Source organism: Eleutherodactylus coqui, chromosome 2, assembly GCF_035609145.1.
Source record: "Eleutherodactylus coqui strain aEleCoq1 chromosome 2, aEleCoq1.hap1, whole genome shotgun sequence".
NCBI classification, from domain to species: Eukaryota; Metazoa; Chordata; class Amphibia; order Anura; family Eleutherodactylidae; genus Eleutherodactylus; species Eleutherodactylus coqui.
Genome location: NC_089838.1, coordinates 65,799,616 through 65,827,126, shown reverse-complemented (window position 1 = coordinate 65,827,126; position 27,511 = coordinate 65,799,616). Strand labels below are relative to the sequence as shown.

At 42.8% G+C, this 27,511-nt stretch overlaps 1 protein-coding gene across 1 annotated transcript in view; it reads left to right on the top strand.

Annotated features, from left to right (window-relative positions):
- The window catches only part of GABRA1 (gamma-aminobutyric acid type A receptor subunit alpha1), an 82,756-nt gene extending 55,466 nt beyond the window's left edge, over nt 1–27,290 (top strand). The window contains exons 7-9 of the mRNA XM_066589259.1: nt 9,583–9,735; nt 17,534–17,736; nt 26,985–27,290. Of these exons, the coding sequence (XP_066445356.1) occupies nt 9,583–9,735; nt 17,534–17,736; nt 26,985–27,290 (662 nt within the window). The remainder of the gene's footprint in view (nt 1–9,582; nt 9,736–17,533; nt 17,737–26,984) is intronic.
- The last annotated feature ends 221 nt before the right edge of the window (nt 27,291–27,511 follow it).

Genomic DNA, 27,511 nt, shown 5'->3' with positions numbered 1-27,511 from the left:
ATTGCCTATGGCCTGCGCTCTGCAATGTAAGGTGTGCCCAGGGCATCCGTAGTGCAGAGGGTTCTTTTCAGACCACCACTCTAGTGTGCTCTAACTCAACTACACCCTCTTCAAAATCTGAAGGAGTAAAAGTTTTTGAGTTCCCTAAGAAACCCAAGTGAGACGAGTGTTTGGGAATCCATGTGCATAATGGTGGGAGATGGAGTTATACTCCATTTGATGAAATGTTTTTGTGCAATCTTCAGTAGTACTTGATGATTTTAGGAGCATCTATTATATATGTATCCCGTCTGGAGCTTATATGATAGTCCATCATGGTTATATTTTGTGACATATAGATGCATATAATTTCCTAGTGTTTGGTCTGCATAGGTGATCCCTCTTGAACTGCATGTTTGGTGTCCCTAATTATGTGTTTTTAAAAATGGAAACTGAACAGAATGAAAATTAGATTTCCATTTCTCTGCTCCAAAAATTATGACTGAAGCCCTAACACAGATGTGAACTGAGCCCGTTTGATCTAATTATTGGACAGTATTAGTAAATTTTCCGCAATTTTTCTAACCATGGTTCAGCCTACAGTCCCCTTCTTTGTGTAGTTAGAATCTGGAATAAGCGATTACCCATTTATGATATATTTTCAGAAGCATTAGGAGTTTTGTCACTTTTTTCTCTTTAACTTGCCATCCGAGCATAAATGCCATCATCCTTCTAGGCTGGAAGTAAAATGATGTATTTGAAATGCTCAGTGCATAATCCACCAGCAATGTCTAGACATGATTTTTTAGACTAATTCAGATTCTCTAAAGAGAGAAATGAGTACTCTTTTATCTGACATCTAAGTTTAAAAACACATTTACAGAATCCCATTTTTCTAGAACAAAAAGTTATTTTATGTACAGAATTCTAGATACCAGATACTGATGTCTAGATATCAGTTTTCAGTTTACAGGATCTGGCTGGCAAATTTTAGCCTATTGGGCAAGCGCACAGCACTGGCACATGAGTAGTGGCACAGCTAAAGATGGAATCACATGTTATGGCTTGCTACACACCCAAACTAGGGCCACTTGCAGAAATCAATGGCTATACAAATTACTGGCTATAGTGTGGGGTCACTGGCTGCTTTTTTAACTTATCACTCTAGCATTCTAGGTCCTAAATGCTTTTTTCTTGCAGATGGCATAGTTGTGTTACAAGCATTTTTCTTTTTTTCGGGTGGAGAATAGAATTCCTAATTTTAAATCGGGCATTTTTTATTGTTTCTTTTTTATTTGTTTAACAAAAGTCTAGTAAATTAGTATGCATTCTACCTGTTGTTAAAATCAAAATGTGTGTACTGTATATTATTTGTTTAGGATTTGGTTTAGTTTATATTATTAAATTACATAATTTAAGTATTTCTATTTCTACTATTTACATAATTATTTGTTGCATTTTTTTCTGTTGTCGCTCAGATAATTTTCACTTACCTATAAATTTGGAACTTTTTATTTTCTGTAAAAATCAGAAAGATATGTGAGAAATCAATTTAATCAATATCTTCTTGGTAAGTTTTCTGTACAGGTTATTAGGGTATGTTTACATGGTGGAAATTTTGTGCAGATTTGATGTAGAAATCATGTGGAATCCATAAGGACTTCATATCAAATCCATGACAAATCCAGCAAAGTCTCCCATTTAGGCCTTAGTCAGACGGGCGTTTTTTCGTGCGATTTGCGCATGCGCATGCGTCCGGCGATTTTTTAAAACCATTGCTTTGCAATGGTATCGGACACATGAGCGCTTTTTATGCGCTCGTCCGATAAATTATAAAACAGAAATCGCAGATCGCACCTATCTGCGATCTGCGATTCCTGTTCTCTTCTCTATATGCGCTCAATGGGGCCGCCCGCAGTGCATTGCTTTCAATGGAGCCGGCTGTATTGCTGGCTCCATTGAATGCAATGCGCTGGACAGCTCCGGCCCGTTTCTAATGAAACGCGGCTAGGAGCAGATTTTCGGGCGATTTTCGGGCACCGGTCACGCGATTTGCGGATGCGCATCCATCATGCGATCCGCAAATCGCGCGAAAAAAAGCCCGTCTGACTAAGGCCTCAGGCCGACTGCACTTAAACAGATTTACATTGCGGAATCCATGTCCGGCATCCGCATTGCAGATCAAATACTGTTCATAACATGCTATGGAAAAGTGCTTCTTCCTGCACACAAGCGGGAATCTATTGTGATTTTTGCTCGCTGAGAAAAAAATCACAGCATGTTCCATTTTTGTGCAGATTCGGTGTAGACAGCTTTCATTGAAGTCAATGGAAGCAATCCAACCTGTGGCCCTTCCACAATTGACATTGTGAAGAGGTCACAGGTATCCGCATCATCGTCTAGGGACAGCGCAGTAAAAAGGATTAAAAAAAAACAAAACTGTACTTCACATGTCCGACGGTGAGCCGTGTGGACCATCTGCAGTACAGGAAAAGAAGACAAGAAGCAGGTACACATGAAAGCCAGCTAGGCACAGGGTTGGATTCCACTGAGGGCTACTGTATGTGGAATCCAACTCATTTGTGTGCAGCTGGCCTTATTTGAATAGGAATCCATGCCATAGTCTTTGCAGCGCAGATTTTTTTCCACTTACAGAAATATTTCGGTATGCAGAGAGGTACACGTCTATAGCAGAAGTACAGGGCTTAGTTGCAGATTTCTGCCATTATTTTAGAAGGGGAATCCACAAACAAAAATACAGTACAGATTCTTCCGTATTAGGCCAAGGTCAGATGAGCGGTTTTTTTTGCCTTTGGGGGAAGTCCTGTAACTTCGCCCTTCTCTCTCTCCCCACTATAGGGAATTGGGAGAGAGGGGGAGGGAGTCCCCTACTGCCCTTGCTGCTGGGCAATTGCAGGAGGAATACCCCGCTTCTTACAGAAGCACTTTTTAAATTTCCGATTGTAAATTCCTGTTCACCCCCTGCTTTCTCTAAGCAGCTGGGAATCCATTCCCAGTGCAGGAGTTTCCATTAACTCCTGCTCCAAGAGGAGTCAATGGAAACTCCTGCACAGTGTTCAGCACAGACCAGCGTTTTGGCATTGTGGCCATGCATGTCCTATCTTTGTTAGGTGCACTCCGTTTAGCGCACTTACATTCTCTCATGTGAGCACTTTTATAGGAACCCATTGCTTTTTTTAGAAACGCTCTTTTTGTGCGCGCATAAAACACACTTCTCTGACCAAGCCCTTAACATTCTCTTAAAATGACATTGATACCAAACATGTATACATTTCAAGTTGTCATAGCTACAGATGCACATAAACGTAAAGGCTAAATCCCCTTTCACAAAGAAAAAAAAAATCTTGTAATGAATATAAAATGAAAAATGAATTAACTTTCAATAGGTCTAAATCAGACATTTCCTACTATTTTCTTCTTTCAATTCCTATATTTAAGCATATTGGTTTGAGCTTGTCATCAAACAGCCCTGGTGTCCACCTCTGGGCAGTACAGTCATAGAAGACTCTTCAGCTGACAACTAGCTGTGATAGCTAAAACATTAATGGTAGAGATTAAAGCTTTTTTTTGTCTCTGCTGTTAGAAGCGAAAGTCCAACTGTATGCATGATAGTAAATGCACATACAGGTCTAGGTTGCTTAATCCCTAATTAAAAGGAATTATATCAAAGTTAAAGTAAATCCTAACAAAGGGATCTAACATAATAAAATTATTAAAAGCTGTTTTTATGCATAGAGGACACATATTTTTAATTACTACAATTTGCCCATTTCCTTTAGTGTAAAAAGCATAAAGCAATCAGTGATAATAATATACTTGTTAATACATAAAAATCAACGTTATAATTTTTGAAGCCGCTAAGTGTTCAGGAAACAGCCGTGGTATTATGGCACTACCTTCCAATATATAAGAGAAAGTAGAATCCAACAACTTTTTTATTGGTAAAATCCAACTTCTCTTTTTTTTGTGATTTTAATAACCAACAATAAAAGTAGCTTTCAGGGTAGAGGACCCCTTCATCAGGTTCAGCTAAAATCAATACTGAAGTGAATGATAGAATGAGAGGTAGTATTGAGATAGAAGGCAGAAAAACATGGGGCAAAAAATATAAGACTATATTTGAAATCATGGGGAAAACAAAATACAATGAAAAGATATGTCGATAAGTAGGATACAAAATAAAATATAAATAATATCCATATGAAATTGTCAAAAAGCAGCAATAAGCTTAAAAACATAAGGATTAGAGATGAGCGAGTATACTCGTTTCGAGTAATTACTCGATCGAGCACCGCGATTTTCGAGTACTTCCGTACTCGGGTGAAAAGATTCGGGGGGCGCCGGGGGGTGGGGGGAGGCGTGGTGCAGCGGGGGTAGCAGCGGGGAACAGGGGGGAGCCCTCTCTCTCTCCCTCCCCCCCACTCTTCGCTGCAACCCCCTACTCACCAACAGCGCCCCCAAATCTTTTCACCCGAGTACGGAAGTACTTGAAGATCGCGGCGCTCGGGTGAAAAAGGGGCGTGGCCGAGTAGGTTCGCTCATCTCTAATAAGGATGAGATAATGCAGTTGAAAAACATAAGATGTAAGGGAACAAGTGCTTAATCCTAAATTGACTGCAAATCACAAATAAATTTAAAAAAATTAATTTGAAACTCATTAAAATCAGGTAGGCTTGATCACTCAGAAGAAAAAATATAATCAAAATTGAATAAAACAAAATGGAATCAATTCAGGAGTCATACATGTTTCAGAATCATGAAATCGAAGGTGGGCATGAATACTCATCAAAATATAATATAATCAAGAGTGAATTAAATAAAATGAAATAAACGGAATCAAATGCATAAATGTTATGTAGCATAACAGTAAAGCAATAATACATATTTCAAGATTGTGAATGTTTCAGATTTACTTCACCCTTCTTTAGTGCTCCAATTTGAGATGTGATAGTATAGTTTATTTTAATGTTTTTAAACATTTCCCATTTATTATCTGTACTCTTATTTTAGAGGATATTGACCCAGTCAATAAGGTTAAGAGCATCTCTGAGATGACCAAACTTTCCCTTCCTAAAGTTTAGTATTTTTATAGCTCCACAATAAAACTTCCTTTTGAAAAATAACTTGAAATGTATTATTTTATGGTCACTATTTCCCAGGTGCCACTAAACTTGCACCTCTGTTATTCTGTCAGGTCTGTTGTTTAATACTGAGCCCAAAACTGCTGTCTGTCTAGTAGTGTCCTATACAAGTTGGATAAGGTAATCATGTTTACTTAATGACAGAAAGTTGTTATCTTTATGAAATCCACAGGTTTCAGCTTCCCAACGTATACCCAGATAGTTGAAGCCCCCCATAATAATTACCTCATTGTGATTTGCTTCCCAGTTTATATCGCAGATTGCCCTGTCTGTCCCCATAATAATTGAGTCTTCCACTACCAGGACCTGTCTAGCCTGCCCAGCGCTCCTATTCCCCTTCTTGCTGGAGCATTAAAATATTTTTTGGTTATAATTTTCCTATTTTCATGTTTTTAAATGTAATTTACAGGTTATTGAAGTTCCTTCACAACAAAGTAGTTAAATTATGTCTTTATGGATCTTGCTTTGGGCTTAAGAGGGCAGTCATTCTAGAAAGGGACTTACCCACACTGTTTTACTTTTCTCTAACTTATGTTTGGCATTAGGTAGGAGACATTATGGAAAAGTCACTGCAATATACCACAACCTTTCTCGTGTAAGACGAAACACTGAGGCCTCCCTCACACAGGCATTTTCAGAAATGCAGGGTTTTTCAATGCTGGGTTTACTGCTGTTTCAGCCCGGTTTTAGCAGCGCTGGCATGCATTATGCCGGCATTTTGGCTGCTGAAAAAAAATCCATACTTACCTAGCAAGTGCCGTCAAGGTCCCTGCCGACGTTCTCCATAGTTTTGGGCCGGTTGCTGAGCACTTGTCAAGCTGACAGAGCATCTCTTGCTAGTGATGGAGTTTGAAGACCCCATCTCCAGCAAGATATTACTGTGATTGGCTGAGTCAGCTGATTGAATGGTTATGATTGGCGCATCCAGCGCTAGCTGTGATTGGCTGAGCCGGCTGTCACTCAGCCGGCTCAGCCAATCACAGCAATCTCTCACTGGGAGGCAGGGATTTAAATCCCCGTCACTAGCAATAGATGCTTTGCTAGCTTGACAAGTGCTTGGCAACTGACCCAAAACTACGGAGAACACTGGCGGGGCCCTCGACAGCACCTGCTAGGTGAGAATGGATTTTTTCTTCCTCAGGTAGTATAGCTAGGGTATTTAGCGTTGCCAAAAATACGGTACCAAATCATGCCGCGTTTTCAGCAGCACTGAAACCGCTGCCTATTCATTTCAATGGGCAACGCAGGGCTGAAAATGGCCAAAGATAGAACATGCATTGCTGTCAAAGCACAGCATTAAAGACTCTGCATTTTTACGCTTGTGTGAACAGCCACATAAAAATGAATGGGAGAATTGTACAGCTGAAAAAGCAGCGCTGAACGCTGTACAAAAACATCTGCATGAGGGAGACCTGAGTCAAAGAATACCCTAACCTCTTTTCTATTGCAAAACGGCAAGCAAATCATGCATTTTGAGGCACATGCCTCTTCCTTAAATATGCTGGATTGTGCCAACTCTGGCCATAGAAGGGTTAGTTGTGCCCTGTTCAAAGAAATGGTGACCACTACACTAAGTATCCTACACTACATGGTATTGGTAAGTTTTTCTAATTATTGATTTCATGTGTTCCAGCAACAGGGGCAGTTAAATTTATTATGAAATAACCCAGTCAGTGCTGTGATGGAAGGACTCCTGGAAATCCTAGCACTGCTGTACTGAGTGAGAGCACTTGCTTGTGACACTGATAGTCACTGTATCACTGTCTTCCAGGAAAGGGGCCAGCAATGTTCTTAATAATGACTCTGTGGAATGCTGTTGGTTGTATTGATAGGCTAGTGGAGCTTTTCCCCCACCTCCTGCCAAACTAGCGCTAATGTGCCATCAGTGTAAATATTTTTCTCCTTGCCTCAGTGCAGTGGTACTTGTAGGACAGGAAGGAGGGCAAGCTGTACATTTACAACATCCAGAACAATGCTCAGCAATGTCTGTTGGCTAGGACAGCTAGCAGTATTCATTCTAAAGGCCCATTTAGACGGGACAAATGTCGAGTAAACGATGCCCGGCACTCACCGCCGCACATACTAGCTCTTGTGCTGCTGCACTGGAGCTAGTATCGTTAGCTCTCAGCGGGGAGGCTACAGGAGATCTCTCTCCTCTCACTCCCCCGCATCTCTCCATTGACATAACATAGCAGTCATTCAGTACTGAACGGACGCTATTTACACTGAATGATGAGCAATCAGCTCATCGTCCATCGTTTATGCTGCATAAACGATGTTCGATGAGTTGAACGATCATCGTTCAGTGTAAATAGCAGCCATTCAATATTGAAAGTCCGCTATGTTAAGTCAATGAAGAGAGGCGGGGACAAGTGTCGGGTATCATTTAGTTAAAACAAAATAATGTATTATATATAAGTAATCACTGGCGTAACTATAGGGGATGCAGTTGCACCCGGGCCCAGGAGCCTAAGTGGTCCCGGAAGGCCTCTCTTCTCCATATAGGGAGCCTAGTATTATGAATAAAGCATTATAGTTAGGGGCCGTGTTACAGGTTTTGCATTGGGGCCTAGGAGCTTCAAGTTACGCCTCTATAACTAATTATAATCATAGATGAAAAAAAGCAGCCAGATGCCACAAAGCATCCAGGGAAAATCATCATCCATATCTATTGCAGTAAAGGTTATTGTCTGCAACCCTGCTGATCTGGGACAATAGAGGTTTTTATGTCATCATCCCTTGTGGTTTAGGGCAGTGAATCAGTATTCTTGATTTTTTAGGACAGGGAAGAGGTTAATTTCACTGGCCTGGGGCAGGGAGAGGGTTAATTTCTGTATTCCTGGTTGTTTTGGTCAGTCATGGGGTTTATGTATGTATACTGCTGGTCTAGGACAATGAAGGAGTTAATGTCAGTGTACTTTATGTTAAGCTGACAAGATTTTCCCAGGGTCAGAGCAGGACAAAGGGTTGTGGTCAGGGCCGGCACTTATTATTTTACCTCCGTCTTAATAAAAATACATCGCCAGTTCTAAAAAAGACAGGGAGCAAATTCCGCAACATTTCTGCATCCAAAAAACTGGCAAAATACGTACCATTGGTACCATTTGCACAGTAGTCCCAGCAATGATATTGCCCCCATAGTACTAGTGCTTTCCGTTAGTCCCATATACTTTCCCTCCTCCTGGTCTTCACAGTGCCGACGCTCCTCTCAGCGCTGCTGCCAGCAGACAGATGTCTGTGCATCTGCAGCGGTACCTCCTCTCCTCTGCTCTCCTCACTTCTGGAACCAAAGATGAGAGGTGTGTGCATTCGGCCGCGGCTCTTCAGAATGATTACCAGGTAGTAATCACTTTAATGGTGACCAGATGTCACCAGAAAACGGGACAAATGTCCCGAAAGTGGGATGAATGCCTGTCCTGCTGGGGTCCTGGCGGAAGGCGGGACACAGGGTCCCAAAGCGCGACTGTCCCACCTAAATCGGGACATCTGGTCATCTTATTTATGTTCTAAAGAAGGCAGGTCATAATGTCTTGAGCAGTGAGGGTGATTAATGCCATTACCTCTAGTGCTCTAGAACAGTCAATTAACTAAATTTAAAACCCTTTGGTAGAGGGCAGTGTAAGGATTAAGCTTCATATTTAAGGTTCAGTGGATTAGTCCCTCCCTGCTGCTGGCTGTAACAGGAAACTAGGTAGATCTTGCAGAACTATTCAAGAGCACTCTGCCCAATAAGGTGGGAGTGCAGGGAACAACGTAACAGTGCTTTTACATAGAACAACCTGTCAGGCATAGGTGTCCAATAGGTCATCCCAGCGATGATCGTTCCTGTGTTTTTACACAGGAATGATCATCACTAGTAAATGGTGGCAGAGCAGGCTGAGGATCATTCCAGACTGCCCACCTTCATTCACAGTAAACAGGCAGTTATTCAGAGATTAGTCGTTCATAGATCATTCTGATCCTTGATGATTGCGGGAATCTGAATAATTTATTGGCCTATGTAAAAGGGCCCTATTTTCCCCATTGCTTGTATCTTTGTTTGGGTAATAGCCATTGCAAACTGATTGATAAAACCAAGCACACGGTCATTTCCCTAGACAAACATTTGGTAGTAGAACAGATAATACTGAAGTGATTTTAAACTTGGCACCTTTGCCAAAAGTCATTTGTTTTTCTAATTTTTAAACACCATTGCACTTTGCAGTAGCAAAAATTATAATTGCATTTCTGAAAATAGAACAATAACAAGCCTCATCTAAAAATATTTTTACACCTTACTTTTCTATCTTTTTCCATATTTAATTAGGCAGGAAAATTTCTCATTCATTAGCCAAAAATTCTTCTCTAGCCTTGTGTATAAAGTATTGCAGTCTGTTTCTTTGTACACTAAAATTGCATTTATCTCTTAGGATAAAAATACTAATGTTATTATCTGTTTCAGGTGAATATATTGTTATGACAACTCATTTCCACTTAAAAAGAAAAATTGGCTACTTTGTTATTCAAACCTACTTACCCTGCATTATGACAGTCATACTGTCCCAGGTATCATTTTGGCTCAACAGAGAGTCTGTTCCTGCAAGAACTGTATTTGGTAAGTGTTTTTTATTTTTAAGAATTAAAGACATAAGGAAATGTTGTATACTGACTATTAAAGATTTTTGCCAGTTAAAGGATATTTCCAAATAGACTTGAAATCTATAATGGGGCCTCATTAATTAGACACTAATGAAACACTTATAGCAGATATAGAATATATTAATCATAAGAAAGCCCTTCGGGAGTGCTGATTACACCACCACTATGATAGGACTGGATCACTAAAAGTGAGGCCTTAGTCAGACGGGCGTTTTTTCGCGCGATTTGCGCATGCGTCCGGCGATTTTTTTTAAAACCATTGCTTTGCAATAGTATCGGACACATGAGCGCTTTTTATGCGCTCGTCCGATAAATTATAGAACAGAAATCGCAGATCGCACCTATCTGCGATCTGCGATTCCTGTTCTCTTCTCTATATGCGCTCAATGGGGCCGGCGGCAGCAGCGCCGACCCCATTGAGAACATATAGAAGACAAATCATTTTTCTCTGCCACAGCTGTAACAGCTGTGGCAGAGAAGAACGATGTTTGCCCATTGAATTCAATGGAGCCGGCAATACAGCCAGCTCCATTGAAAGCAATGGGCTGCCGGCGAGCGCAGGATGAATTGTCAGGAAGGGCTTAAATATATAAGCCCTTCCCTGCAATTCATCCAGAAATGTGTAAAAATTAAAAACATATATATACTCACCTTGTCCCGGCAGACGGAGTTCAGAGCGGCCGGCCTGCAGTGGGTGTGAAGACTCCGTCTGCCGGGACAAGGTGAGTATATAGATTTTTTTATTTTTACACTTTTCTGGATGAATTGCAGGGAAGGGCTTATATATTTAAGCCCTTCCCGACAATTCATCCTACGCTCGCCCGCAGCGCATTGCTTTCAATAGAGCCGGCTGTATTGCCGGCTCCATTGAATTCAATGCGCTGGACAGCTCCAGCCCGTTTCTAATGAAACGCGGCTAGGAGCAGATTTTTCGGGCGATTTTTTTGGACCCGGTCACGTGATTTGCGGATGCGCATCCATCATGCGATCCGCAAATCGCGCGAAAAAACGCCCGTGTGACTAAGGCCTTATACCTTATAAGAATCTGTGACTCTGGTGATTGAAGATGATATATTGCACAGAGTGAACACAAAAAGAGAGAAACCTGAGGTCACAGGGGAGGTCAAGAAAAGATCTGGTGATGCCTTGACTATATTCTCTCACTGACTAATAGTGCTAAAGCCTTAAAAGTTCCTAAAACTTCTAGGGGCTCAGTCAGATGGGCGCATTGGCACCCTACACCGGCACCGATGCGCCAGTGTGACTGACAGTTAGAAGACGGCCGTACCTGAAGACTGCCATCTCTCTCCAGTGCTGATGAAAGAACACATGACCTGCAATGAAGCCGGTAACATGTTCTTCCGCCCCGACGCTGCAGAGAGACGTCTGTCTTCAGGTACGGCCGTCTGCTGGCTGCAGTAACACGGGCACCGATGCGCCCGTGTGACTGAGCCCTAAGGCAACTCTCTCTCAGAACCAATTGTTCTTGCAGAGTGGAGTTTTGTTTTCTTACCCAATGTTTATAGATATTGTTGAAGAGCTGGTTCAGTTTGAAATAATTCGGACCAAAATGCACATTTTGCCGAAGTTCGGCCAATTGGCCGAACCGAACCTTCCGAAAGTTTGCTTAACACTACTTTTGTACCCAATTCTTAATCTGTAATCAGACTCACCACATACCATGTGCCATTGATAATGCAGCTGTCTTCTCATGTTCTGAAGAGGCCTCTGGGCTAACCCATTGCCAAAATGTGACTGCTAACTCTGCATCCCATATACTCATGAGCCTTGTTCATGTATCGAATATTTAGTAATAAAAATGTTAATCTTTTGTTATGAGGTTTACATATTTGTCAATATGATATGAAGATGAACTTCATATAAACATTGTGGACTGTATATAATGTATCAAAGTAAAAAGACAATAATGGAAACGAGGCAAATATTTACCATGAAGGATAGCGTATGTCATTACACTCTAATTAGTAAATACAGCAACTCTTGCTGTTCTCTATTCATTAGTATTTCCTTGCACTGATAGAGAGAGAGAGAAAAAAAATAAGCTGCACAAGCAGTTTTGCTGTTCAGCAGAATATTCATTATAATTCAGTTATTTGTGCATTTGATGTTTCCTCAGGGAATAAAAAAAACAGGTTTCCAAAAATCCTATTAAATGCCAAAACACATTGCTTGTTAAGTGATACTTGTGGTCATCAGTATATTTATGCTATTTTCATAACGAAGGATGTGGTGAAAATACCGCAGTAGATGTAATATATTAATATCTACAGTTGTCAAGGTAACCATGAGATATGTGATGTGCAGAACATTTTCTGAAGCAACCGAAAAAGAAGACTTGCTGTTAGATAATCTCTGATGAAATCTGATGCAGAATTCACACTATTCATGTTCATTAAAACCTTAAATAATTAAATGAATTAAATAATATTTCAGCCTCCAAGCTGACAAATGAAAATTTTTATCGCAATCAAAAGCACCTGCTTAGACATTTTAATTGCGTAAAGCACTGGGTGACCTGAATAAAGGCGCTCACCCTCTTTGCAAAATGACCCTATTCACAGCCATAGTGTTGCCAGATATTGCTATACCAACTTGACAGTGCTGGGCATTTTACTAGTTTGCTAATGCAGAAGAGAAGAATCAGTTGTGCACATCCCCCACATGTAACAATGTCTGAGCTTATTGCCTGAAGCCACAAGACAAGCACCAGCACTATCTGATCACTGATTCAGTTTATATAGCAGCGGCCGAAAAGTCACTGGAGTAAATGCCAGTGATGAGCAGAAAAGAACTGCTGCATAGGAAGAAAGGTACATAAGTTCTTCTGTGCTATAGGGAAGCATGGGAGAGTTGTGTAATTGTTTTTCAGACAGTAGAGATGAAGGTGGGAAAAATGCTTGTCCGCCACAAGATCTGCACACTATAGCCTTAGGGCGCCTACCCACTTGCGATTTTTTTTTCCTTTGCGTTTTGCGTTTTTTCTGAAGAGCAATTAGTATAGAATGTGTTCTTGTCCATTTGCGTTTTTTTTTTTCGGTCCGTTGCAATTTTTCACATAGGAACTGTCAGTTGCATATGTGTCCTTATTTTTCTCTTAGTGCACCCATGAATGTCAATGGAAATTAACGGAAAAGGCGCGAGAAAGGCGCGAAAAACGTGTGGAAAACGCACCAAAAACGCACGGAAAACGCTACATTTTTCACGCACGAAAATCGGCAACGCAAGTGGGTAGGCACCCTTAGGGTGGCTTCAGACGAGCGTGTATTTTCTGCGTGCATACGCATACACCAAAACAGCCATTTATTAGCCCCAATGCATTCCCTATGGTGTGTGCAAATGCCAGTGCTTTACATGCGTGCACCTGCAAAGATAGGACATGCATGCACCATAGTGAATGCACGCATTGTTTTCAATGGAGCCGCGGCTGCTGCCGACGGCTCCATTGAAAACAATGGTCTGCCGGCCCCCCTGCATTGTTTTTCAGGGAAGGGCTTTACATATAAGCCCTTCCCTGAAAAAGAAACATTTTAGTGTAAAAAAATAAAAAAATAAACTTACCTGTCCGCCGCTGCCGTGTACCCCGCAGGGGTGAAGAACACATCTGCCGCATGCGGCAGATGTTTCCCTTATCCCCGCTAGTAAAAAGAATTCCCTGCTGCTACATCTACCACATCAGAGGCAGCACTCACCCATTCATGAATTCAATCATGAATGTGTGAGTGCTGCCTCTGATTGGCTGAGTGCAGGGACCAATCAGAGACAGGTCTCAGATGTCTTCAATAGCTGAGAGCTGCCTCTGATTGGTCACAGTGCTCAGCCAATCAGAGGCAGCCTATTCAGCTGGAAGGTGACTATTCTTTTCAGAATGCCGGCAGCTGGATCCCCTACCACAGCTGTCATCTGTGATTCCCTGCAGGGATGAAGAATTCCCTTGCTGCACCTGTAACAGATGTGGCAGGTGCAGTAGGGAATTCTTTTTCCTCGCGGGGATGAAGGAAACATCTGCCACATACGGCAGATGTGTTCTTCATTCCTATAGGAACATGGCAGTGGCGGACAGATATGTTTTTTTCTGTTGTTGTTTTTTTTTTTTTTTTACACTAAAATTATTGTTTTTCAGGGAAGGGCTTATGTTTAAAGCCCTTGCCTGTAAAGCAAAGACGGGGTGCTGGCAGCAGGATCCTCTACCACAGCTGGCATGTGTGACACCTGCGGTAGGGAATTGAAGAATTCCTCTGCTGCATCTGTCACAGATGTGGCAGGTGCAGCAGTAGGGAATTCTTTTTACTAGCAGGGATGAAGTAAACATCTGCCGCATGCGGCAGATCTGTTCTTTATCCCCGCGGGGGACACAGCAGCGGTAAGTTTACTTATTTATTTAATTTTTTTTTTACACTAAAATTATTGTTTTTCAGGGAAGGGCTTGTATGTAAAGCCCTTCCCTGAAAAACAATTCAGGGGTGCTGGCAGACCACTGTCTTCAATGGAGCCGCCAGCAGCAGCCGCGGCTCCATTTAAAACAATGCAGAGCATGGGTCACCTTGAAAAATGCTTGAGTCTCCCATTGACTTCAATGGAGTTTGTTACTCGAAACGAGCTCTCGAGCATTACAAAAAGCTCGGCTCGAGTAACGAGCACCCGAGCATTTTGGTGCTTGCTCATCTCTAATTATGAACTCTCAAGAAACCATGAGTGTACAGTTATTACTGTACTGGTCAAGCATACTCAAGATACAGAGCAGAACAGAGAGTTCAATGGAGAGTTCAACTTTTGCCTGCTGGTATGGAGTTTCCTGTGGAGTCTAAGCATCATATCCAGAGAAAAGCAACTGCCATGAGGAACCAGTGTAATTCGATTACCATAGCTTAAGAATTTGTTGTATTGAGCCATATAACATATTTGGATGTCAAGATGATCACTTTATCAAATATTAGAGATACCTGACTTATATTGTTTGATCATTAAACTAATCTGTTTAGAAGTTGTGAAGTCTCTTCCATAGTTCATATAAGCAATTTCTATTTAATAGGAGATTTTTTTCTACAGCCACAAATTTTGATCATAGACCACTTTTACTGGGGATGTATCAGAAATCCTAAGTGGTGCCACAGGAAAACAGAATAAAAATAGGATGACACAGGATAATATCCACTAGGATGGCATCATCAGAATCCAGGAGAACCTTAATTGAAGCAGTAACATTAGAACATTTGCATGTCCTCATATGTTCACCAAGTGCAACTGGAAAGGATTGCTATGAGCTGCCACTTCCACTGTCAAATCTAAATTAACCATACCAAAAAGGATTAGTAAACACGTGGAAATAGGTGATGTATCACTCCCAGTGACAGCTTAGCACTGCCTCTGATTGGTCACAGAGGTCAACCAATCAGAGGCAGCGCTTTCTGGAGGCAAGAATTTTCCAATCCCTGGCCCCCAGAATACAGATGAAGACTGCCAGGGACGGGGAGAAGAGCCGGACAGTGCTTCTATGTGAGTTCAGTGATGAGGGGACCTTTGTGGAGCGGCTGCTCCAGTGAATGGGCAAAGTTTCATGCACTGCGCATATGAAACTTTGCCCGTTTACACGTTTTCCGTACATGCAAGCAGCAAGTTTTTTTTGCGCACATAGGTGTGCAAAAAAAACACGCTTGTCTGAATGAGGCCTAAATGAAGAACTTTGCCTGAAGAACACAATCAAAACGTGAAACAGCCATTGGTCATGGATATGATTTCTCCCAAATCTTACATACAATCAATTTTGACCACATTGTTCAAATTTGTAAGTTTTGTTTTTACTCCGTGCTGTCAGTTAACTAGTAAACAGTAACTATTACAAACCAAGGCCTCTTTCACATGACCATATGCCTTTTTACATTCGACCATATGTGCTAAAAAATTGCATGAATGAAGAACAGCCGCAATCAAGTCCTGATCTTTAGCAGTGTATTTTCTGCAGTTCACACAGGCAGCTACAGCATATCAGCAAAAATCGGCTGTCATTATTTCCCAGTGTTGGATGCAGCTAAACTCCCTCCCCCTCCCTTTTTTTCCAGCTCCCATAGGAGACTATGGGAGCTTCCAGTATATTTTGGCCAGGGATAGGGCAAGACCTATCTTTGGACGCAGCATATAAAATTGATGACCAAAAACGTCCGCCGATGTTTTATTTTTGACAGCGGGATTTTTCTTTTTACCGTGGCTAAAAAACACTCATCTGAATTAATACATTGGAATCCAATGCTTCAGATAGTCACTATTTTGGCCCGCTTTTTGGACATGGCTAATAAGCTGCATATATACAGTCATGTGAATAAGGCCTAGGCTCTCGCTCTATATACACCTGGATCAAAAGGAGTTGAGTGTGTAGAAATACGGCACAGACTTTAGGGATTGAATATATCAGGTGTTACTAGGTCAACAGCATTCTCCACTACTGTGGGAGAATAGCTATTCTCTACAATATATGCAATTACAGCTTTATATTGATTAATTTAATTGATTAAACATCTGAGGCCTTAGTCACACGGGCGTTTTTTTGCGCGATTTGCGGATCGCATGACGAATGCGCATCCGCAAATCGCGTGACCGGAGCCAAAAAAATCGCCCGAAAAATCTGCTCCTAGCCGCGTTTCATTAGAAACGGGCTGGAGCTGTCCAGCGCATTGAGTTCAATGGAGCCGGCAATACAGCCAGCTCCATTGAAGGCAATGCGCTGCGGGCGAGCGAGGGATGAATTGTCAGGAAGGGCTTAAATATATAAGCCCTTCCCTGCAATTCATCCAGAAATGTGTAAAAATAAAAAAAAATGTATACTCACCTTTCCGCTGCAGCCGGAGTTCAGCGGCGGCCGCCGGCAATTCTCCTGTACTGCTTCTCTATAGTATTCAGCAGCCGTGGCTTTAAAATCTCCGCCTGCTGAATGAGCTGCCTCTAATTGGTCACAGCCTGACCAATCAGAGGCAGCTCTCACTCACACACCCATTCATGAATTTATCAATGGGTGAGTGACTGCTGCCTCCCTCTCATTGGCTCAGCGCTGAACTCCGGCTGCAGCGGAAAGGTGAGTATCCATTTTTTTTTTTTTTTACACATTTCTGGATGAATTGCAGGGAAGGGCTTATATATTTAAGCCCTTCCCGACAATTCATCCCGCGATCGCCAGCAGCCCATTGCTTTCAACGGAGCCGGCTGTATTGCCGGCTCCTTTGAATTCAATGGGCAAACATCGTTCTTCTCTGCCACAGCTGTTACAGCTGTGGCAGAGAAGAATGATTTGTCTACTATATGTTCTCAATGGGGTCGGCGCTGCTGCCGCCGGCCCCATTGAGCGCATATAGAGAAGAGAACAGGAATCGCAGATCGCAGATAGGTGCGATCTGCGATTTCTGTTCTATAATTTATCGGACGAGCGCATAAAAAGTGCTCATGTGTCCGATACCATTGCAAAGCAATGGTTTTAAAAAATCACCGGACACATGCGCATGCTCAAATCGCGCAAAAAAACGCCAGTCTGACTAAGGCCTGAGGCTCAATCGAATACCAAATGTATCATGCTCATACTGTAAATAGTGCATCTAAATTTATTCTGATACCTTGAGATGCTAATTATTCTTTTGATAATATATTAGTTTGTCAAGAGTGCTTTGATATTTTTGGAGACATTTTAAGGATCAAGTGCTCATGAATAAATCATTGTAATAACTAGTCCACGGTAACTGCTTTATTTGCAGGTGTCACAACAGTACTTACCATGACTACACTGAGCATCAGCGCCAGAAATTCTCTACCAAAAGTCGCATATGCCACGGCCATGGATTGGTTTATAGCAGTATGTTATGCATTTGTGTTTTCTGCATTGATTGAATTTGCTACAGTAAACTATTTTACAAAGCGAGGTTATGCATGGGATGGAAAAAGCGTAGTTCCAGAAAAGGTAATTATGTTTTCATACTATTATTTTTCTTTGCTATATACAGTGGGTTTAAAAAATATCATGTGCTTTATGTCAACAACCCGCATGCTCTGATGAGTCACTGTGTGTCTGTATCTACAATAGAGAAGTAGTCCCTAACAGTGGCTCAGCAGCCACATGTGGCTCGTAACCCCTTGCAATGTCAGTCACCATGGGAGTCTTGAGTCATAACCATATGCACAGGCAGTTAACATTATTGCAGACATATCCTAATCATCAAACGGTATCAATTTGAATGGCATAATGCTAGATTAAATATTTCCTCCACATGTATGCTACGTCTACATGGTGGCTTTTGGAGCGGCACATATCATGTGCTAAAGATTGCACTATAGCTCTGCTACATTGCATCTAAATGCAAGTGAATGCAATTATCAGGATTGGATTTCTGTTGATCGTCATGCCAACTTGCTAGTTATGCCATGATCACACTCACTTACATTGGGTAGTGATGTAGCATGGCCATGATGCAATCTTTGGTTACATGACAAATGGTACGCATGTAGCACTATCGGTAGCCAAAAAATTTCTCTCCATCTTTGAGATGAATGTGTTCATAAAGTATAAAAGGTTGGGAACCTCTGTAAAAGAGGATAGTGCCAATGGGAATGTAATACTCATCCTGTATACTACATCATGTGTGTATGTAAATTGACTCTCCATTTGAAGGTTTTATCCCTTTTCTATGTTACTTCTTCTGCTAGAAACCTGATGTAACACGTTTGTAACTTTTGCAACTTTTTGAAAACTTTCAATAAAAAACTATTGAGTGAAATAAAGAAATTCTTTTTACAGTATTAGCTAATGTTTATCATTATAAGTGGTATTCATATTTAAAAGGCCACCTGGGTCTCTATTATTTATTAGATTGCCATTCTACCTGTTCTTTAGAGGTAAAATCCAACTTTGCCTATCAACATTAATGGAACATTGCCACCCAGTGGCTTTATATGAAAATAAATGTACATAACAACGTAAAGAGCCTTTCAGTTTCTTTACAACATTTGTTTTAAGTAAATTATGATCTCAGCAGAATATCTCTATAGAGGATTCTAATAATTATAGTCATGAGAAGCGTAAAATCCATCTAATCTATTATTAATAAAGAATGACTTTTAGTAGATTTTATAGTAGAACACTAAAAGTCAATCCAGTGTATGACTTCCATTATACATAACATGTGACAAAGCAGGACATTTTTACCTGTCATCAATATTCTAAACATCATTGTTTTGTGATGACCATTAAGGGCTCCTGTCTACGGCCAATAGTTCATTGCGTTATCCGCGGCAATAATCCGGCCGCGGGTAACGCAATCAATGTTTTCCATACTGCTGCTATGGAAAGTGCAGCCCTGACACCCACAAGCGGAGAATCATAGCAAATCTCCACTCGCAGGATTCAAATCGCGGCATTCCGCGATTTGCCGCGATTCTCTGCGGTGAGCCTGTCAGATACCGCTAGTGATATTCCATCACGGACCTGGGCAGGGGGGCCTAATAATGGAATTATCACACTGTCTTTTTACAGGAGCAACAACTTAGTGTCTGTTCACATTACTATCATGGTGCCTTAGTTCCATTCATCTGATTGGGGTTATTTAGATGCAAACACAGATTTCTGTAGATCTCATTCAGGTGAATGAAACAATCACAAAAATGTCTGTAAAAAATCAGCTGTGTGTGAAAATTATCTTAGAAGTCACAAGGTTGAATATAGTAAATATATGACTACAGATGCAAATCCTTCTACTTCAAATTAATATTACTACAAAATTTAATTTAAAAGATCGTTCCATCTGAACTACGCCTGCCTATATTTTGTATTAGGGTTATTATACCTTTGATACATGGCAGAATCCTAAATATATATATATATATATATATATATATATATATATATATATATATATATATATATAATATATATGCTGATAGCTTCACTATCATCTAATGGAGGGTACAGACATACAGATCAAATAATTGCCATTTACAATACGTTCACTAAAAGCAAAGGTTCAGACCAACAAGAACTACAAAAATTTGGACATGTGATCTAAATTTATTGCTGATCATAAAAAATGTGAACATTTGCATTGACAGCAAAACTTGTAATATACTGCAAACATTATAATGCACTTCTGAGAGTAAAATAACACAAGCAGGGAATGGGTAAAAAGAAAATAAATAAGCAATAGTCACTGATAAGATGACTTCTGGAGCCATTAATCTTTGAGCAGTTATGTGTATAATGAACGACATGTGACCACTGCACTGTCTTCCAGAGTAGCAGGTCTGAGACCCCTGCACTTGGCAAGGGGAACATATGTTAACTTATTTTTACCCATCCCTTGCCCATACATTTTGTTTTAATTGCAAAAATAAAACTTTGATATATCGATCAATTACAGTAGGTTTGTTTTCCTTCCAATCTGTACCTTAATATTTGCTAAATTAATAAACGATCATTCATATTAACAGTGGATTATATTGTTTATTGATTTGGTGACAAATCTTTCTTAAGGGGGTTGTACAGTTGTAAACTATTGATGGCCAATGCCTAAGATAGGTCATCAATAATAGTTCAGCGGGGGTCCACCTCTCCGTATCCCTGTTGATCAGCTCATCAGCTGTTCACCTTGCCATTGTGCTTGTGCACTGAGCTGATTTCTGCAGGAAGTTGACAGCTACATTCTCACTGCATTGGCCAAGCACGGTTTGCAAGCAGAATTCCCCTTGAAGTCAATCACTTGCAATACCAGTCCTGCTTATGGCAGAAGGAACGGGGCTGTCTACTTCCTGAAGAAATCAGCTCAGTGCATGAGCACACCAACCTGATGAACAGTCATTTGCTGGAGGTCCTAAAAGACTAACCCCCATTGATTTATTATTGATGACTAGAGATGAGCGAGCACCAAAATGCTCGGGTGCTCGTTACTCGGGACGAAATTATCGCGATGCTCGAGGGTTCATTTCGAGTAACAAACCCCATTGAAGTCAATGGGAGACCAGAGCATTTTTGTATTTCGCCGATGCTCGCTAAGGTTTTCATTTGTGAAAATCTGGGCAATTCAAGAAAGTGATGGGAACGACACAGCAACGGATAGGGCAGGCGAGGGGCTACATGTTGGGCTGCATCTCAAGTTCCCAGGTCCCACTATTAAGCCACAATAGCGGCAAGAGTGCCCCCCCTCCCAACAATTTTTACTTCTGAAAAACCCTCATTAGCAATGCATACCTTAGCTAAGCACCACACTACCTCCAACAAAGCACAATCACTGCCTGCATGACACTCCGCTGCCACTTCTCCTGGGTTACATGCTTATAGCCGGTTCCACTGAAAGCAATGGGCTGCCGGCGTGCGCGGGATGAATTGTCGGGAAGGGCTTAAATATGGAAGCCCTTCCCTGCAATTCATCCAGAAATGTGTAAAAATAAAAAATATATATATACTTACCTTGTCCCGGCAGACAGAGTTCAGCGCGGCCGGCCTACAGTGGGTGTGAAGGGGGTGTGAGTCAGACCTGCCCCCTGATTGGCTCAGCCGCCGGCCCCATTGAGCGCATATAGAGAAGAGAACAGGAATTGCAGACCGCAGATAGGTGCGATCTGCGATTTCTGACTATGGCCTAAGAAGGACCGTTTGGGTTCTTGAAGCCTAAAATAACTCCTAACGCTCTCCCTATAGCAGCTCCGGCATGAGTAGCACTGTCCCTGATCTCTGTCAGAATGCATCTGTGGCGAGCCGCGGGCGGGCAGATTTTAATACTCGGGTGACACCTGATCTCGCCAGCCACTCACTGCAGAGGGGTGGTATAGGGCTGGAACATCACAGGAGGAAGTTGTAATGCCTTCCCTGTCTTTCTATTGGCCAGAAAAGCGCACAAATTTCTGAGGGAAGAAAATGAAAGTGACTCGAACACCGCGTGGTACTCGTCTCGAGTAACGAGCATCTCGAACACCCTAATACTCGAACGAGTATCAAGCTCGGACGAGTACGCTCGCTCATCTCTATTGATGACTTATCCTGCAGATAGGCTAATAACCCCTTAAGGATGCAGCCCTTTTTCCCCCCATTTTTGGTTTTCCCTCCCCCTTTTTAAAAAATCACAACCATCGATTATTTAACCATCGATGTAACTGTCTGAGGGCTTGCTTTTTGTAGGAGTTGTATTTTTCAATGGTACTATTTAATGTACTGTATAATGGGCTGAAAAAAAGTTTAAACAATTCTAAGTGTAGTGAAAGGGGAAAAAAATGAAATTCCGCGATCCTTGGAAGGGTCTTATTTCTAGGGTGTACACACTGCAACAAAAATGACATGACAATTTTTTTTTTTTATGACATTTACCATTCACGATAAATAACGCATTATTTTGATAGATCGGACTTTTATGGATGCGGTGATACCAAATATTTTTTGGGTTTTATTATTTAGATTCTTTTATTATAGAAATGGCAAAAGAGTTTTTCAAAAAACCTTTTAATACCTTTTATTTTTTTAATAATTAATAAAACTTTTTAAAACTAATTTTTACATTTTTTTAGTCCCCATAGGGAACAAAATCTTGCAATGGTTTCATCACTCCTGCAGTATGATGTAATGACATAGCACTACATTATACCACGATCTGACAGGTATGGCTTGGTAGGCAATTGCAATGGCTGACCTTGGGACTTTCAAAGGGCCCAGGCTGCCATGGCAACCACACAGCGACCCTGACTCTCATTGCAAGAGGCAGTGCGGGATTCCTAAAGATTAGAGATGAGCGAACACCAAAATGTTCGGGTGTTCGTTATTCGAAACGAACTTCCTGCGATGTTCGAGGGTTCGTTTCGAATAACGAACCCCATTGAAGTCAATGGGCGACCAGAGTATTTTTGTATTTCGCCGATGTTCGCTAAGGTTTTCATGTGTGAAAATCTGGGCAATTCAAGAAAGTGATGGGAATGACACAGAAACGGATAGGGCAGGCGAGGGGCTACATGTTGGGCTGCATCTCAAGTTCACAGGTCCCACTATTAAGCCACAATACCGGCAAGAGTGGGCCCCCCCCCCCCCAACAACTTTTACTTCTGAAAAGCCCTCATTAGCATGGCATACCTTTGCTAAGCACCACACTAGCTACAACAAAGCACAATCACTGCCTGGATGACACTCCGCTGCCACTTCTCCTGGGTTACATGCTGACCAACCGCCCCCCTCCCCCCCCCACAGCGCACACCAAAGTGTCCCTGCGCAGCCTTCAGCTGCCCTCATGCCACACCACCCTCATGTCTATTTAGAAGTGCGTCTGCCATGAGGAGGAACCGCAGGCACACACTGCAGAGGGTTGGCACGGCTAGGCAGCGACCCTCTTTAAAAGGGGCGGGGCGATAGCCCACAATGCTGTACAGAAGCAATGAGAAATATAATCCTGTGCCACCGCCATCAGGAGCTGCACACGTGGGCATAGCAATGGGGAACCTATGTGCCACACACTATTCATTCTGTCAAGGTGTCTGCATGCCCCAGTCAGACTGGTAATATGTACCTTAACAGTAACCGCGTTGGTGGTAATGTGGTGGTGACTGCGGACCTAGTAGCACGGTTGTATTTTGTCGGAATGCGGCCAGGATTAAGTGGGCCGTGGCGGGGGGATGGTGGTCGTGCAGGGCTGGGACGGTACATCGGGAAAAGTAGTGGCGACTGGGAACTGAGTAGCGCGGGGCCGCCGCCTCCATGATACTTTTGAAGGACTCCGTATCCACAACCCTATACGGTAGCATCTCAAGGCTGATGAATTTTGCTATGCGGACGGTTAACGTTTGAGCGTGCGGGTGCGTGGCGCCGTACTTGCGCTTGCGCTCCAACAGTTGCGCAAGCGACGGCTGGACGGTGCACTGAACTACACTGCTGGATGGGGCCGAGGACAGCGGAGATGAGGGTGTGGGTGCAGGCCATGAGGCGGTAGTGCCTGTGTCCTGAGAGGGGGGGTTGCATCTCAGTGGCAGGTTGGGGCACAGGGGGAGAGGCAGGGGTGCAAACCGGAGGCGCTGAACGGCCTTCGTCCCACCTTGTGGGGTGCTTGGCCATCATATGTCTGCGCATGGTGGTGGTGGTGAGGCTGTTGGTGTTGGCTCCCCGGCTGAGCTTTGCGCGACAAAGGTTGCACACCACTGTTCGTCGGTCGTCAGGCGTCTCTGTGAAAAACTGCCAGACCTTAGAGCACCTCGGCCTCTGCAGGGTGGCATGGCGCGAGGGGGCGCTTTGGGAAACAGTTGGTGGATTATTCGGTCTGGCCCTGCCTCTACCCCTGGCCACCGCACTGCCTCTTGCAACCTGCCCTGCTGATGCCCTTGACTCCCCCTCTGAAGACCTGTCCTCCTGAGTAAGCGTTGCACACCAGGTGGGGTCAGTCACCTCATCGTCCTGCTGCTCTTCCTCCGAATCCTCTGTGCGCTGCTCCCTCGGACTTACTGCCCTTACTACTACCTCACTGCAAGACAACTGTGTCTGATCGTCATCGTCCTCCTCACCCACAGAAAGTTGTTGAGACAGTTGGCGGAAGTCCCCAGCCTCTTTCCCCGGACCCCGGGAACTTTCGAATGGTTGGGCATCAGTGACGATAAACTCCTCTGGTGGGAGAGGAACCGCTGCTGCCCAATCTAAGCAGGGGCCCGAGAACAGTTCCTGGGAGTGTTCCCGCTCCTGAGCAGGTGTCATTGTAGTGGAGTGAGGTGGCTGGGAGGAAGGAGGAGCAGCAGACAGAGGATTTGGATTTGCAGCAGTGGACGGCGCAGAACTGCGGGTTGACGATAGGTTGTTCGAAGCACTTTCTGCCATTCTGGACAGGACCTGCTCACACTGCTCATTTTCTAATAACCGTCTCCCGCGTGGACCCATTAATTGGGCGATGAATGTGGGGACGCCAGAAACGTGCCTCTCTCCTAATCGCGCAGCAGTCGGCTGCGACACACCTGGATCAGGAGCTCGGCCTGTGCCCACACCCTGACTTGGCCCTCCGCGTCCTCGGCCACGTCCACGTCCTCTAGGCCTACCCCTACCCCTCAGCATGCTGTATTACCAGTGATTTGATTTCACAGGCAGGAAATAAATTGGCGCAAGACTGCAGGTCAAATATAATTTTTTCCCTTTTTTGAAAACGAAAGGCCCCACTGCCTCTAGTGAATGAATAATCTAAGTTTAATAACTGTGCTGTGGCCCTGCTAATGTGTCACAGAACGTGAGGGTAGCAGAGTTATTATAACTCTGGCAGAGCTGGTATTTTTTTCCCAATTAAGGAAAGCAAATGGCGAAGCCAGCAGTAAAATGTAGCTGGTTGCGTCTGATTTTTAAACGTTGCACACGCAGCCGACACGTACACACAGCCCTTAGGACGGACAGAGGCAGGACAAATAGATTTTTTTTCAGTTTTTTTCCACCAAAAGGCAGCACTGCGTATATTCTATGAACATGAGAAGTTTAATAACTGTGCTGTGGCCCTGCTAATGTGGCACAGAACGTGAGGGTAGCAGAGTTATTATAACTCTGGCAGAGCTGGTATTTTTTTCCCAATTAAGGAAAGCAAATGGCGAAGCCAGCAGTAAAACGTAGCTGGGTGCGTCTGATTTTTAAACGTTGCACACGCAGCCGACACGTACAAACAGCCCTTAGGACGGACAGAGGCAGGACAAATAGATTTTTTTTCGGTTTTTTTCCACCAAAAGGCAGCACTGCGTATATTCAATGAACATGAGAAGTTTAATAACTGTGCTGTGGCCCTGCTAATGTGGCACAGAACTTGAGGGTAGCAGAGTTATTATAACTCTGGCAGAGCAGGTATTTTTTTTCCCAATTAAGGAAAGCACATGGCGAAGCCAGCAGTAAAACGTAGCTGGGTGCGTCTGATTTTTAAACGTTGCACACGCAGCCGACACGTGTCCACAGCCCTTAGGACGGACAGAGGCAGGTCAAATAGAATTTTTTTCACTTGTTTTACAAGCAAAAGGCCGCACTGCGTATATTCAATGAATAATAACTGTGTTGTGGCCCTGCCTACACAATTCTTTCCCTGCAGTATCAATGGAGGGTGCAATGCTCTGCAGAGGCGATTTTGAGGAGAAAAAAAATATGCAGCACAGCTAACAGCAGCCAGCACAGTACTGCACACGGTTAAATATGGCCCTAGAAAGGACCGTTGAGGTTCTTGAAGGCTACACTCACTCCTAACACTCTCCCTGCCTATGCAACACTTCTGTCCCTAATGCCGGGTGCAACGCTCTGCAGAGCCGATTTTGAGGAAAAAAAAATTGCCACTCCTAACAGCAGCCAACACACAGCTATCAGTGGCCCTAATAAGGACCTTTGGGGGTCTTGAAGCCTACACTAACTACCAATTCTTTCCCTACAGCAGCTCCGGTACAAACAGCACTGTCCCTCATCTAACTCACAAGGCATCTGAGGCGAGCCGCGGGAGGGGCCGACTTTTATATTAGGCGGACACCTGATCTCCCCAGCCACTCACTGCAGGGGGGTGGTATAGGGCTTGAACGACGCAGAGGGAAGTTGTAATGCCTTCCCTGTCTTTCAATTGGCCAGAAAAGCGCGCTAACGTCTCAGGGAAGGAAGTGAAAGTAACCAGAACACCGCATGGTGTTCGTTACGAATAACGAACATCCCGAACACCCTAATATCCGCACGGATATCAAGTTCGGACGAACACGTTCGCTCATCTCTACTAAAGATTGATTGGGGCATTATAAATGACGCTGTCAGAATTGACAGCAGCATTTAAAGGGTTTATAGGTCCGATGAGCAGCACAACTTATTGGAGCTGTTCCTGTGGGTGCCGGCTGTAAGAAACAGCCAGGACCCGCATTGGCTGTAGCAGGATCAACCCCCATACATACATACCCCAAAACTGCAGGACGTTAATGTATGTACTGTAGCATTAAGGAGTTAATAGTTTAAACTTGGATATTGTCAGCAAGTACACTAAATACTGGAAAAAAAATATCATATTCCTCTATAATCTTTGTATGTTTTTAGGATTTTATGGGATATTTATGGGTAAATGACTAATTAGTAGAGAAAGCACCTCAATATAATAAAACTGAAGACTGTGCCTTTGCTATTTTCATGTTGTGCTCTGTATGGTATGTTTAGAAGCTCATGGCTTTAAAAAAAATCTGAATGGTGTACTAATGATGCATTTTCTGTTTATCTAGCCTAAAAAAGTGAAGGATCCCCTTATAAAAAAGAACAACACATATGCGTCAGCAACAGCAAACTACCCACCTATTGCTCGAGACCCTGGCCTAGCAACCATTGCTAAAAGCGCAACCATAGAACCAAAAGATATTGAACCAAAGCCAAAGCCTGCAGAACCCAAGAAGACATTCAACAGTGTAAGCAAAATTGACCGACTATCAAGAATAGCATTTCCACTACTTTTTGGAACCTTTAACTTGGTCTACTGGGCAACATATCTCAATCGGGAGCCAGCAATCAAACCCTCAGCACCACCTCAATAACCCATCAACTCATATATCCATGTTCTGTCTTTTGCACTGGGAATTGCTTCCAGTATCTAACATGGAATAATTCCTATTTGCCATATTGCCTCTGTCTTAAGGAAATTGAAGGTTTGCTTATGAAATATAGTTAAAATACAAAAACTAGAGGAGGCCTAAGCTTGATGCCACGGTTCCAATGTATTGGGTGTACAGTACAAGAGGTATCTACTAATCTTGTT